Consider the following 12,549-nt stretch of genomic DNA (forward strand, 5'->3'; position numbering starts at 1 on the left):
AGGAATTCCTGCACTTCCATCTTGCATAGAAACAGTTTTCCCTTGCCAGGAACAAAAACAGTCCCAGGTAAGAGGAGACAGTGAGAGAATACAGAGCAGCACCCAAGCAGGCAAACAGGAGTGCAGAGTTTACACCTGTGCAGTCCTTCTGAGGCATCTAGGAAACCTTCATCACACATAGAGGTAAAAGACCACACATAGAGGAAAAAGATCATCTATTCTCAGCTGCATCACTGGTACCCCAGCCCCCAGTACCATTAACTGCATTTAAAAATGCTCACTTTATCATTACTGCATAGACTGTATATTCAAACAGTGCAGACTACTCCCAGAACAGTTTAATAGACCTTTAGTGTCACTCTTGAGAATCAAGGTCAAAAGCCTGCCAGGGAACACATATAGGGCCCAAATTCATTGGTACTCTGCACAGAGGGTTTTGTCTTCATTGTTTTCTTCACAGCACTGCCCATGTGGCAGGGCACAGTGAGCACTGGCCGTGCCCTCAGCCTCAGGAGCTGCACCCAGCACAGCCTGGCAGGGCCCTGGGGCAAGGCTCAGGAGCCACCACAAACCCAGCACAGGATGCAGACACAGCCAGCACTGCTTGGGGTCACCTGCAGTGCCTGCCACCAGTTTGCCCTGCGAGCAGCCCGGTTAAAGCTGGCTGGGGTTTATCTCCAGGCACTGTAAATCACGCAGGTGCTTTTCAGAGAATAAAAATGACTCCACGTTTACTTCGGTGAAAGTACACCTGCAGGGCTGTGGTTTGGTGCTGGCTAGGCTGTGTTTCCCAGCCGCAGATCTCAGTCCCAAGGGCAGTGAATGTGAGCCAGCAGAGCCGAGGTGCCCCGCAGGTGTGTGCGGGGCAGGCTGAGCAAAGCCTCCCCCGGGGCCGCAGCCGGAGGTGCTGCAGCAGCAGGACAGCGCTCCCGGCAATGCCGGGCCGTTTGCAAAGCGCTTGGAGGCCGCGGTGCCCGGGATTCCCGCACTGCCGTGGCAAAGGAGCGCTGGGGAGGCAGCAGGAGCCCCGCGGGCAGGAGGGCTCCCCGCTCCCGGGCCGGGCCCGGCAGTGCCGGCCTGGCTCACAGCCCGAGCGCTGCCTCGCCTCAGCCGGGTTTGCCTTGCGTAAGGCGGCCCAGGCCCAGCCTATAAAGGCCCGGCCCGCGGGCTGGGGGCCAGTGGCACCATGGCAGCTGCGAGGGACGCGGCGCTGCTGGCCTGGATCCTCTGCCTCGGGGCCGCGGCGCTGGTGGCCGCAGGTAAACACCGGGGATACGGCCCGGGGCAGCTGCAGGAGAGAGGGCACCTGCAGCTGCCTCTGGGGCCAGCCGAGAGCCGGGCACAAACCCTGGGCAGGGATGGGCACAACCCTGGGCAGGGATGGGCACAAACGCTGGGCAGGGGTGGGCACAAACCCTGGGCAGGGATGGGCTCAAACCCCGGGCAGGGATGGGCTCAAACCCTGGGCTGGGATGGGCACAAACCTTGGGCAGGGATGGGCACAAACCCTGGGCAGGGATGGGCACAGACCCTGGGCAGGGATGGGCTCAAACCCTGGGCAGGGATGGGCACAAACCCTGGGCATGGATTGGCACAAACCCTGGGATGGGATGGGCACAAACCCTGGACTGGGATGGGCACAAACCCTGGGCAGGGATGGGCACAACCCTAGGCTGATCTGGACACAATCCCTGAGCTGAGCCAGGTACAAACATTGAGCAGAGATGGGCACAGACCCTGGGCTGAGCTGGGCACACAAATTGAGCTGCAGTAATAAAAAATTCATTTCAGTTTTTAATCTGCTTTCAGTCATTGGTTTTACTTGCCTTCTTTACAATAAGAAAAGTCAAATCCATGTCCCAAAATCTTGCCGTCTGAGGCTGAGCAGCCACAGTACCACATCGGTATTTGATGTTAGAACTTTCCCACATGGGGTTAAAATGTTTTTTTGTCTAACAACCCAGGGCAAAAAAAAAATAATAGTAAGATCTCTATGCAACCACTAATGTGTGTTTGGTAAGGCAATACACATTATATACCTGAAGGAGATGGATATTGACGCCAATCAAAATGAAGGCTGAAATAATGTCAGCTCTACTGATTTAATAAAGGTGTAATGTAAATTTCTCAGAATAAATTTAAAATTAAATTTAAAAAATTAAAATTAAAATTTAAATGTAACAAATTTAAATGAGTAAACACCAGTAATCAAATTAGTAAAATAAAAGAGTAAAATATAATAGCACATTAAGATAGTGTACTATTAAAGCTGATGAGAGTTTGAGGAAGCTTTATGTACAAAAACTACTTGTCCAAGTGCACTAAAGGTGTACATTTAAGTAGCAAATCTAGCAATTACTTACAACCAGAGCAGTGATGTGATTCTGTGCTGCTGTCCCACAGAACAACCAGAAGCAGAGACCAAATACGGGAGAGTCCGAGGGTACCAATTCCACGTGGACACAGCTGAGAGGACTGTAAATGTCTTTTTGGGACTTCCTTTTGCTAAGCCTCCCGTTGGATCACTGAGGTTTTCTGAACCACAGCCACCTGAGCCATGGGAAGGTGTCAGAGATGCCACTTCCTACCCACCAATGTAAGGCCATGACCAAACCACTCACCCTGTCATGATGTTAAACTCTGGGCACTTCCAGGACTCTGATGCGCTCACAGGGCCATCCACGAAGACAAATTCCTTGGTGCCCTCTTGCTGCACCTGCAGCTGTCCCAGTGGATGCATTTCTAAAGGCACTCTGGGAGCTGCTCTCTGTGCCAGCAGCTGCTCTCTGACAGGCATCAGAGAGAGCTGAGATGGAGCAGCACTTACAGACAATGCTCTGCCTCAGGAGCTCTTGGCCATCCCTTACCAATCACCGGAAACCTTTGGAGCAGGGACAGAAGGGAGCTGAGGAATGGTGGAACACAATGTTAGCGGGCAACTGCTGAGTCAAGTGCTTAAAAGGGCACATAGGAAATGCACAGCAATTCCAATCTACCTTGTGAATGTCTCACTCCCTTGAGTTGTTCCACTGGCCCTGTTTAGTGTCTCAAGTCCAATATCTACCATTGCAAAGTAAAAAGCTATTGGAGACTTCAAATAATTCATTTATATTTTCATGTGTATTTCACATGCCAATCTAAAAGTGTGCTGGAGATCGGTTTCTGCTTGACACTTTGTTGTGGAAGTACAAAAAACGTTTCTCTTCACAGCTTTCAGGATTTAGTGAATTCTCTTGCCTGTTACTTTTGCATTCATTCAGGTGTCTACAGGACCCAACACTAGGACAGTTTGCTTCAGATATGGTAACCAACAGAAAAGAGAAGGTTCCTCTGAAAGTGTCTGAGGATTGCTTGTACCTAAATGTCTACACACCTGTTTCAACCAAAGAAAAGGAGAAGCTGCCTGTAAGCAAAATCCTTATAACCTTATAATCCTTCAGCAAAATTATCTGACAGAAAACTTCAACCTCTGCCATGAGCAGACATGCAGGGGCACTTCTGCAGTGATGAACAACTTACATGCTTTGTCCCAGCAAATATTAGCTTGAATTAAAGAGACACAAAATCCTATTTTACAAGTAAAATTGTATTGCCATTTAGCTAAGCAGTGCTTGATTTAATCCAAAGGATCAGTCCAAAGTCACAGGGCACTGACACAGTGTAAACATTTAACAAAAGCAGTGCCAGTTTGTGGCCCTGCAGGCCTCAGATTTGAATGATTTCTGCAATTTGTGAAATGTATTCTGACAGAATAGGAGTGAAATAGCAGACAATGTTGTATCATGGTCTACATCTAGTTTTTCTCACTGGGGGCTCTTACCTGAGCTGGGTTGATCCTGTGTTTCTTTTTCCAGGTCCTAGTATGGATCCATGGAGGTGGATTAGTTATTGGAGCAGCTTCATCATATGATGGCTCAGTATTTGCAGCATTTGACAACGTGGTGGTTGTAACAATTCAGTACAGACTCGGTATTGCTGGATATTTTAGGTAAGTTGGTTGATGTCAGTTTTTCCCAAGTGATTTCCAAAAGGATGTGTGCAAAGCCTTTGTAAAGAGAAGTGCAGAAGACTTGCTTATGCAAAGAAACATTTCTGAACTGCACCTGCAGCACTGGGGACAATTTCCAGTGCCAAGGCAGCTTCCAGGTCTGTTCTTGTGGGGCTGCTGCTCCAATCTCAGGGATGCCCGAGTCATCCATTTGTCAGTCCTGGAGGGAAGTTCTCTGTAGAGAATGGCAGATGATTTCTCACACCACAGACTGTATTTTCCTCTGCCTCTTGGCTTGCATTGAGCACTTGAACAAATCTGTTCTGTCCCTGCAGCACTGGTGATGAGCATGCTCGAGGTAACTGGGGATATTTAGACCAAGTGGCGGCTCTTCGCTGGGTTCAGGAAAATATCATGCATTTTGGAGGAGATCCAGGATCTGTCACTATCTTTGGAGAATCTGCAGGAGGAATCAGTGTTTCTGCTCTTGTAAGTTCCCAGTAATCATGAATTGTAATTACTTGGGGGAAAACCCCTCCATCCATTTTCAGTATTTGCATGGGAAGTCAGCGAGAGAAAAGGGACGGGGTTACGGTGACACATCACCTGGGTCTTTGATAACACAACAAAGCAGAACAACACAGATTTTTAATGATAATAATTTGTCATTTTCATACTCAAATGTTGTGGTTAAGAAACAGAATGTTATTACTCATCTGTTGAATTAAGTTCTCTTTAGTTTGGAGTGGTTTTTTCAATGTAAAAAAACCCTCAAAGTCTAATCTCATGAGAAAAGTCCTTTAGGAGGAGTTGTGGACTCTTGCCCAATTTCTGTTTGCTTTGACAGCCACTTGTGCAAAGTGATTGAGGTGAATAGTTCTGGCAGCTGGTGCAGCCCAGCAGTTTGTGACCCTGTGATTGTGTAAAATCTTCACTCCAGCACAGAGCACATTGGCTGTGACTCTCTCCTTCTCCAGTCGCTCCCACTTTGGTACAGCTCACACAGCCCAGCCACGCTTCCTTGTACCTGGCATGCACATCCCTGCTTCCCATGGCCAAAAGCTCTTTCCTGCCCTTCTGCAGCAGAGCTAGCCTGCCTTGGGCACATCCCATCTGTACCTGCCCTGCAGGTGCTGCTGGGAGGCCCTGGGAGCAAAGGGCAGGGGAGGGAAAGGCCCTGAGCTCCCCATCCCTGCCAGCGCTGCCAAAGCACTTTGCACAGCTGGGCTGTGGCCAGAGGCTGCACAGGGACACTCTTAGCATATGGGCTTTCCAAATGCCCCCAATGGCCCCTGCTGATACTGAAACCCAAAATCCCAGGGGAGAACACACTGCTTGACGGTCTTGTCCTTGCTTTCTCACAGGTCTTATCTCCCCTGGCCAAGGGCTTGTTCCACAAGGCCATTTCAGAGAGTGGCACTGCAGCCCTGGGCCTGTTCACTGACCAGCCTAAGGAGGAAGCACAAGTGGGTATTTGTGGCAATTTTAATTCGTTTTTCCAGATATATCTAAACTGTTCAGTTCAATATATTGAATCATGTGAATTCAAATTTCTTGTGAATCAAAGCAGTCATTAAAGGCAGTATTTTTGTGTGTAAATAGTACATGTTTAATGATGTGTTGCTTTTCAAACACCCAAAATACCCCCAATGAGTAAAAAATGTAAAGCCAAGGAATATTGTAACATGTAGTAACTTCAAAAAACCTGAACTTATACTTTTTTGCTGGAAAACAGTATCAGACTCTGAATACTCTTCTCTTCCCCTCCTGTTTGATGCCTGTAGTGTGCAAACAAACAAGACTTTATTCAGTTTTTTTTAAATTTGAGAACTACAGGCTTCCATCCCTTTCTTTTCTCTTCAAGTGCAAAGAACAATTTCCAGAACCTGGAAGCTGGCACATCAAAGAGACAGCTGTCTCTAATGGCAGCTCTTGCTCCAGCCAAAAAGACATCACCAAGAGTGGCAGAATGTGCTCTCTGTTGCCCTGCAGATGGTTTATTCTCTAACTCCTTTATGTCACCCAGCCTTCTCAGCCCAGCCTGTTATTTACCAGCATTGTCTCAGAATATTTCTGTATCAAGAGAACCTGGAGGCAGAGGGTTTCCCCTCCTGCCCAGCCCGTGGTGTGAAGGATTGTGAGGGCTTCCAGTGCCCTCCCTCAGGAGCTGGGACAAGCCAGGCTCCAGCATCCTTTGTGCAGGAGCTTTGGCTGCTCCTGCTGCACTTGGTGTCTCGTAGAGCCAGACAGAGGAAATGTGTCCAAAAGTGTTTGTTCTCACTGCTTGCAGAAAATTGCTGCTGTCTCTGGCTGTGAAAAATCCAGTTCAGCTGCAATGGTTGAATGCTTGAGAGGAAAAACAGAAGAAGAAATACTACAGATAACACAGAAAATGGAGGTGAAATGATTCTTCTTGCATTTAAATGACAGTGCGGACCTTTTAATCCCAGAGAATAGCCTTGGTGGGATGTAATATTAGGAGAACCTGAAGTGGATGTAAAATCTGGCGTTCTTGACTTTTTCAGGACATGACAGCACTGCAGATCTGCAGTGAATTCTTGCCTGAAAAGTGCAAACAGGTTCCTGCCCTTCATTCTGCATGCACTTGGAGCTACCTGTGGCTTGCTGTTATGCTCAGCCAGGGCAAGGAAAAGAAAATGGCACAGATGATTCTGGAGAAGCTGAAAATCAAATAATATATTATGTCCTACCTAAAAATTCTTATCGCATTGCTTATGTACCTTTGAAACTTCAATAGAGAAGTGATTTTCCCCCACTGTTCCACACATCCATGACCATAATTAACTAAAGAAAGATGTAAAATCAGTATAATGACTTCTGCTTCACAAACATTAGAAATATAATGTTAATCTTCACAGAACCTCCTGCCTAGTGCAGAACAGCTGTTAGAGGGAAAATATTTAGATGGCTTGGATAGCATTACTTTCTGTATTTTCATTTGGCTTCTCTTTGGAACTGTAGTTAAAATCTGAACATCTTTTGGAAGTAAAATGAATGCACTAATGAAGCTTTCTTTTTCCTTTTTCCCCTTCTGTTTAGGATATCTTTTTCATCAGTACATGTGTAGATGGTGTATTTTTTCCGAAGAGTCCCAGGGAATTACTCTCTGAAAAATCAATCAATGCTGTCCCATACATCATAGGAGTAAATAACTGTGAATTTGGATGGGGACTTCCTATGGTAAGAGAATAATAGTGTTGATCTAAAAACATAATTTTATAAATAGAGGCTGTTTTAGTAAGTATCATTCTCTGTATCGCACAGCTGATGAAATTTCCGCCTTTTGTGGATGGTCTGGATAAAGGTGTTGCACGTCAAATTTTACAGAGCACCATAGCACTAGTCATTAAGGTAAGAGACCAGTTTCAGAATATCACAGTGCTGCTGCTTGGCTGGTCTGCCTGGTTTTACCCCTGGAGGGACACAGGGGAATGCCATTGTGCTGGACAGCTCCCTGAATTGGGGCAGAAACAGGCACACAGGTGCTGCACTCCTGTAACCTCCAGTCACTGGAAATACTCTCTGCATTCCCAGCCTAAATGCCCCTCTGCTTCAAAAGGAGTTCTGTGGGAATCCAGGAGTGATGCAGTACCTAAACAAGGTCGCTTGGACATTGTAGATCCCCCCAAGTCATGCAAGACATGCAGAGCAGCAGCAGGTCTGGCAGGAGACCTATGGGACACAACCTCCTAAAGCAGTAGCTGGGCACTGAAAGGAAAGCCCGAGAGGTTTGGGGTGCACTGACACCTTCCTTCAGGTTTCTGGGGGTTTTGCTTCCCTGTAATTTACAAATCTCTTGGCTTTGTGGTGCCTTTGTGCTCTCCTGAAGCTACTCCATAGAAAAGTATAGATTATGAGGTAAGAATTAAGGACTCTAGAAGCAGGGCCAGTACTGGCAAGGATCATTCAATGACACAAAGATTCACCATGAACTTGGAAATGCAGAGCCCAGGCTTGTTCTGAACAGGAGAAATTATGGTCATCGACAACAATCCATGGATTTGATGAAATCCAGCAGGATTTCTGTGCTCTTGTGAAGGTGTTTGCACAGAAGAGAGAACAGTCAGCATCACTGACTGCTGCTTATCTAAAGGTGGTTGATCCTTTGATCTTGCATCCCTCTTGTCCCCAAGACCACCTGTACCCACAGCTGTGTAACTCCACTCTGAGCTCTGAGCCACACTCTGACACAGCTGGGGATTTTCTCTGAAAGCTCTTGGCGAGGATTAGCCAGATATGTGCAGAGGCCACACTCACCCACTGCTGTTGCTCCTTACAATATTCATCATCATCATAATACTTTTCATTGCTGTTTCAGGGCCTTACATCTGAAGTTGTTGACAGAGTGTACAAGGAGTACATGGGGGATGCAGAAAGCCCTGCCCAGGTCCGAGATGGCCTCCTGGATGCATTGGGAGATGTCTACTTTGTCATTTCATCTGTGCAAGTGGCCAGATCCCACAGAGGTACCCAGCAGCTTCAGAACAGCTGTACAGTTCTGTCTGGGGGTGGTGTGGACAGTGTGCACCACTTTTCACTATCCAGAGAACTGGTAGTGGTTTCATTTAACCAAAACAGGTATTCATGAAAGTTTATCATGTCTGGAGCAGTATTTTCAGCTCTCAAACCAGCACTTTTCTGTCTCCTCTAGATGCTGGCAACCCAGTCTTCTTTTATGAATTCCAACATCGGCCGAGTTCCGTGGAAGGTTTGGTACCAGAGTTTGTAAAAGCAGATCATGGAGCTGAGATTGCCTTTGTCTTTGGAAAGCCATTCTTAGCTGGTGATGTACCCATATTTCCTCCATCTTCCTTTTAGACACTCATTACTTCTCATTTCAATTACTGCAGGGCTTGTGAATAGAATTTCTCTCTTTATGAGCATTATAGACATTATACTTAGTATTAGCATACCATATATATGTTATAAGCATCATTAGGGGCATAAACATCTTCTGTCTTCAGTAGCAGATACTTTGCATTACATCATTCATCTGCAGGTCTCTCCTAGAAAAACCTCCAACACCTCAGTGCAACCAGGAGAAGTGTTGCAATGATACAGATACTCATTAGTTATATTCTAATGTGGCCCTTCCATCTCTCCCTTCGCAGGAGGTGCTACAAAAGAAGAAAATGAACTTAGCAGAACTCTGATAAGATACTGGACCAACTTTGCTAAAAATGGGTGAGAATCACAGTGCTAATTACAGCTCAAGTTCAGTCTGTGCTGCCCAGACCATACTTACCAGCCTGACGCAGTACTTATATGGTGCTTACTGAAATTTGACAGAATATAGGAGAAATATTGAAGCAATTTCTCTTCTTAATGTTCTTTTCTTAAAAAACAGGAAAAATGAGGAAGAAAAAAATCTAACAGCAGTTACTCCATCAGCAATGGAGTTTTAGATCTAAAAGTAATGGCAACTTTTACACTTCTGCTGTTCTACTGATGAGCACTTTCATAAAATACTGTTCATTTATTCAGGTACCAGAATCACATCAGCTGGGCTCAGCTCTTGGTTTTCTGAAATGCTCTGAACCTGAGCAGTCAGACAGCAATGGATTGGCAAATGGAGAGCTAACTTTTCCTTCTGTTATTTCCAGAAATCCCAACGGGGAGGGCTTGGTCCATTGGCCTCAGTATGACCTGGAGGAAAAATACCTGGGAATAGACCTGGAGCAAAAGGCAGCAGAGAAACTGAAAGAACACAGAATGGAGTTTTGGGCACAGCTCATGAAACAAAGTCAGACTGAAAGGAGAAAACACACAGATTTATAAGATCTGTGGAGGGCAGTTTGCTTTTAAAACCCAAAAGAAAGTCAAACAAAATGAGTTTGTCAGCATACAGAGTAATAATCACCTTCTAACTCACTGTTGTGTAATCTGCTGTCCTAATCACAGTGAAGGGAGAGCAACAAGGGGCATTCAGAATGTTTGTCAGACTGAAAATCACTATTTAATGAAGCAACCAGAAAAAAAACCCACAATCTATCCGGGTCCAGACAGACCATGGTACCTACTCAGTGCATATCAAAAGTGAATACTGAGGTGGGAATGGGCAAATGAACTGAAATCTGTAAGAAATTATATATATAGAATATACTGTAAATGTCAGACGATTTTATATGCTTATTCCCTTCTTCTTTCAGAAGGGCATGGTCAGTTGTCCTTCCTAGAGACTCTTTCTGCTTTCTGTAACTGGAAATAGCTTGTAGGCAGCAGAGCATCCATCAACCTACTTCTGTGAGGTGAGCTTGACATCTCACAAAAGAGGACAGAAAATCTCTACCTGTTCTATTGCTTTGTGAATTGTTCTAAATAAATGGTGCTTTGATTTTTTGGAGCTTCCTTTTCTTTCACTTAACTGATGGAGGCTCATTCCGAGAGGTCAAAGGCGCACGCGAGAAGCCAGAAACGTGCCCAGGTTCTTTCTTCCACCCAAATGGTGTCAGGTATGAATCTTTGCAGGTGTCTGTGCAGGACCTGAGGTTTAAGGCTCTTCCACAGCCTCTTCTGGGCTGTGACTGTGTGTCCTTCACCCCTTCCTGGCAAATGCCCGCTGCAGGGGCTGCAGGAGGACGCAGTGCTGGCAGGACAGACGCCCACAGAGGCAGAGGGGGAGCAAAGGCTGGTGGTGCTCCCTGCACCTTGTTGGCTCAGCAGCACCAGAGAGAAGATCTGCTGACATGCAGAGTGTGCACCCCTTGCTCCCCCAGCTGGGGAAGGGCTCAGGGCACACCGGGAGGGAAGTGGCTTTTTTGCCAACTTACATGGCAAGCAGGACACAAAGGGACAATGTGGGAATGCAGGAAGCCAGGAGAGCTCTCCTCATGGCCACAAACAAACAGCCCTACTCCAACTCCCCCTTGCACTGGTGCCCAGCTCCCACATCCCACAGCACCTGGGGGCTCTCACAGGGACAGCCCAAGCTCCTGCTGCGGCTGGTGACCCTTTGTAGGTGTCTTCTTCTTCCTCCTCACCCCTGGCTTCACTTGCTTTTGCACACCTGTGGATCTCAAGCAGTGTCATCTGCACTACCTGGCCACCCCCTTTTCTGCATTTTCCATAACTTGTGAAAAACTCCAGTTGTGGCAATCAGTAACAGCTAATTGCAGCAACCATGCTGCCAGTTGTGTCACACATTTCTTACCCCTTCCCTTGTTTTGATCTGGCACAGCCTTCATGTCCATTAGTGGTGTATTTGTTTAATCAATGTGTCTGTCCCTGCACATTCACAAAAATCATTATCCTAACAAGACAGAAGGAATCCTGTGTCTTTGGGAGTGCAGAGCCATCAGTACAACTCCTGGGTAGGAGGGAGGCACACATTAGGCACACATGATTACTAAGAAGTTTCTGACTGCGTGAGAGGAAGTGTTCTGTCCATCTGTGTTGGAGAATTTTGCTCAGACATGGCTTGAAGGAAAAAAGGCTGTGAAAATATACAGCTGATGGAAAAGTAAAAGGCAGCTGTACGCAGCAAATTCTCAAGCCTGTTCCTGCAAACAACAAATTTCTCAGGCACATTTCTGTAAACAGCAAGAGTTCTCAGGATTGTCTTCAATAACATGTAAATATCTTGTCCTTGGGTAAGTATGGGAAAGCAAAAGTGACAAACATGGAGGCCTTGGGAACCGTTCATAACAGGATGAGAAAAACAAGTCTTAGTCTCAATAACAAACCACAGGTATTGAAAACAAAAGGAGGGGTTGGTGTGTAATCTGTAATCAATAATGAGCTTGGGTTTTGCAATATGTATGAACTCAATTAACATGGTAATAAAATGTGCATGTTGGATCAATAAATTGGAGTTCGATGCTGTTCAAAGGATGGGTTGTCTCCCTTCGCTTTCTACAAATGGTGACCCCAACGTGATACGGCAACGCACCACAAAGGAGCGAAGACACGGGTCAGGTCTGAGCAGCTGGGACGGCAGTAAACGCAACAAAAGAAAAAGGGATAAAAAAGAAGCTGTGATGCATCGTGCCTTGGGTGTCGTACAGGCGAGCCCGACTGATACGTGCTGCACGGACCTTGAAGAGGCTGCAATCAGGGCTGATGATTTTAGGTATGGAAAGGCATACCTTTACTGCCTTTTTACAATAAAGGCAGGTTAAGGGGATAGATTTGAAGAAGGATTTACCAGGACTTTTGTCTTTTGGCTATGATAAGAGAGTTTTTATTAACCCCCATACTGTTCACGAGTTAACGGAGTGGCGTAAATTCGGTGATTTATTATGGGAGGCTACTTTAGATGGTGATAAAACTGCCAACAAGTTAGGTAAATTACGGCGGGTCGTTCACAATGAATTACTGCAGTTTCAGGCCGAGAAAGAGGCTGCCCAGCAGGCTAACGCCGCTCATGGGTGTAATAAAGGATACGATCCGGTCAGGGGATTACCATTAGCCCCTGCAATGAGGACTGTTTTATTACCTGCTTCGCCGCCCTCTTCAGCAAGCCAAGCTACGCAGAGCACTTCTGAGGCTCCCGCACCCCCTGAACAACAGCAGCCATGGCCAAGACCCCCCGATCAGCTCCC

The 12,549-nt window shown here is 46.3% G+C and overlaps 1 protein-coding gene across 1 annotated transcript; it reads left to right on the forward strand.

Moving 5' to 3' along the window:
* The first annotated feature begins 1,100 nt into the window (after window positions 1–1,100).
* Window positions 1,101–10,352, forward strand: LOC102068592 (fatty acyl-CoA hydrolase precursor, medium chain). Its single transcript, XM_074551053.1, has 13 exons — window positions 1,101–1,259; window positions 2,404–2,596; window positions 3,261–3,405; window positions 3,855–3,988; window positions 4,324–4,477; window positions 5,353–5,454; window positions 6,279–6,386; window positions 7,049–7,189; window positions 7,274–7,360; window positions 8,328–8,475; window positions 8,661–8,792; window positions 9,121–9,193; window positions 9,613–10,352. The coding sequence occupies exons 1-13, from the start codon at window positions 1,187–1,189 to the stop codon at window positions 9,785–9,787; spliced, it is 1,665 nt and encodes a 554-aa protein (XP_074407154.1). The 5' UTR covers window positions 1,101–1,186; the 3' UTR covers window positions 9,788–10,352.
* The last annotated feature ends 2,197 nt before the right edge of the window (window positions 10,353–12,549 follow it).

Source organism: Zonotrichia albicollis, chromosome 13 (genome assembly GCF_047830755.1).
Source record: "Zonotrichia albicollis isolate bZonAlb1 chromosome 13, bZonAlb1.hap1, whole genome shotgun sequence".
NCBI lineage: Eukaryota > Metazoa > Chordata > Aves > Passeriformes > Passerellidae > Zonotrichia > Zonotrichia albicollis.

Excerpts from the sequence above, each read along its gene's own strand:
- LOC102068592 (XM_074551053.1), top strand. The coding sequence starts at position 1,187 with ATGGCAGCTGCGAGGGACGCGGCGCTGCTGGCCTGGATCCTCTGCCTC. Across the intron at positions 3,406-3,854 it reads AAGAAAAGGAGAAGCTGCCT|GTCCTAGTATGGATCCATGG; the intron begins GTAAGCAAAATC and ends TTCTTTTTCCAG. Across the intron at positions 9,194-9,612 it reads ACCAACTTTGCTAAAAATGG|AAATCCCAACGGGGAGGGCT; the intron begins GTGAGAATCACA and ends TGTTATTTCCAG.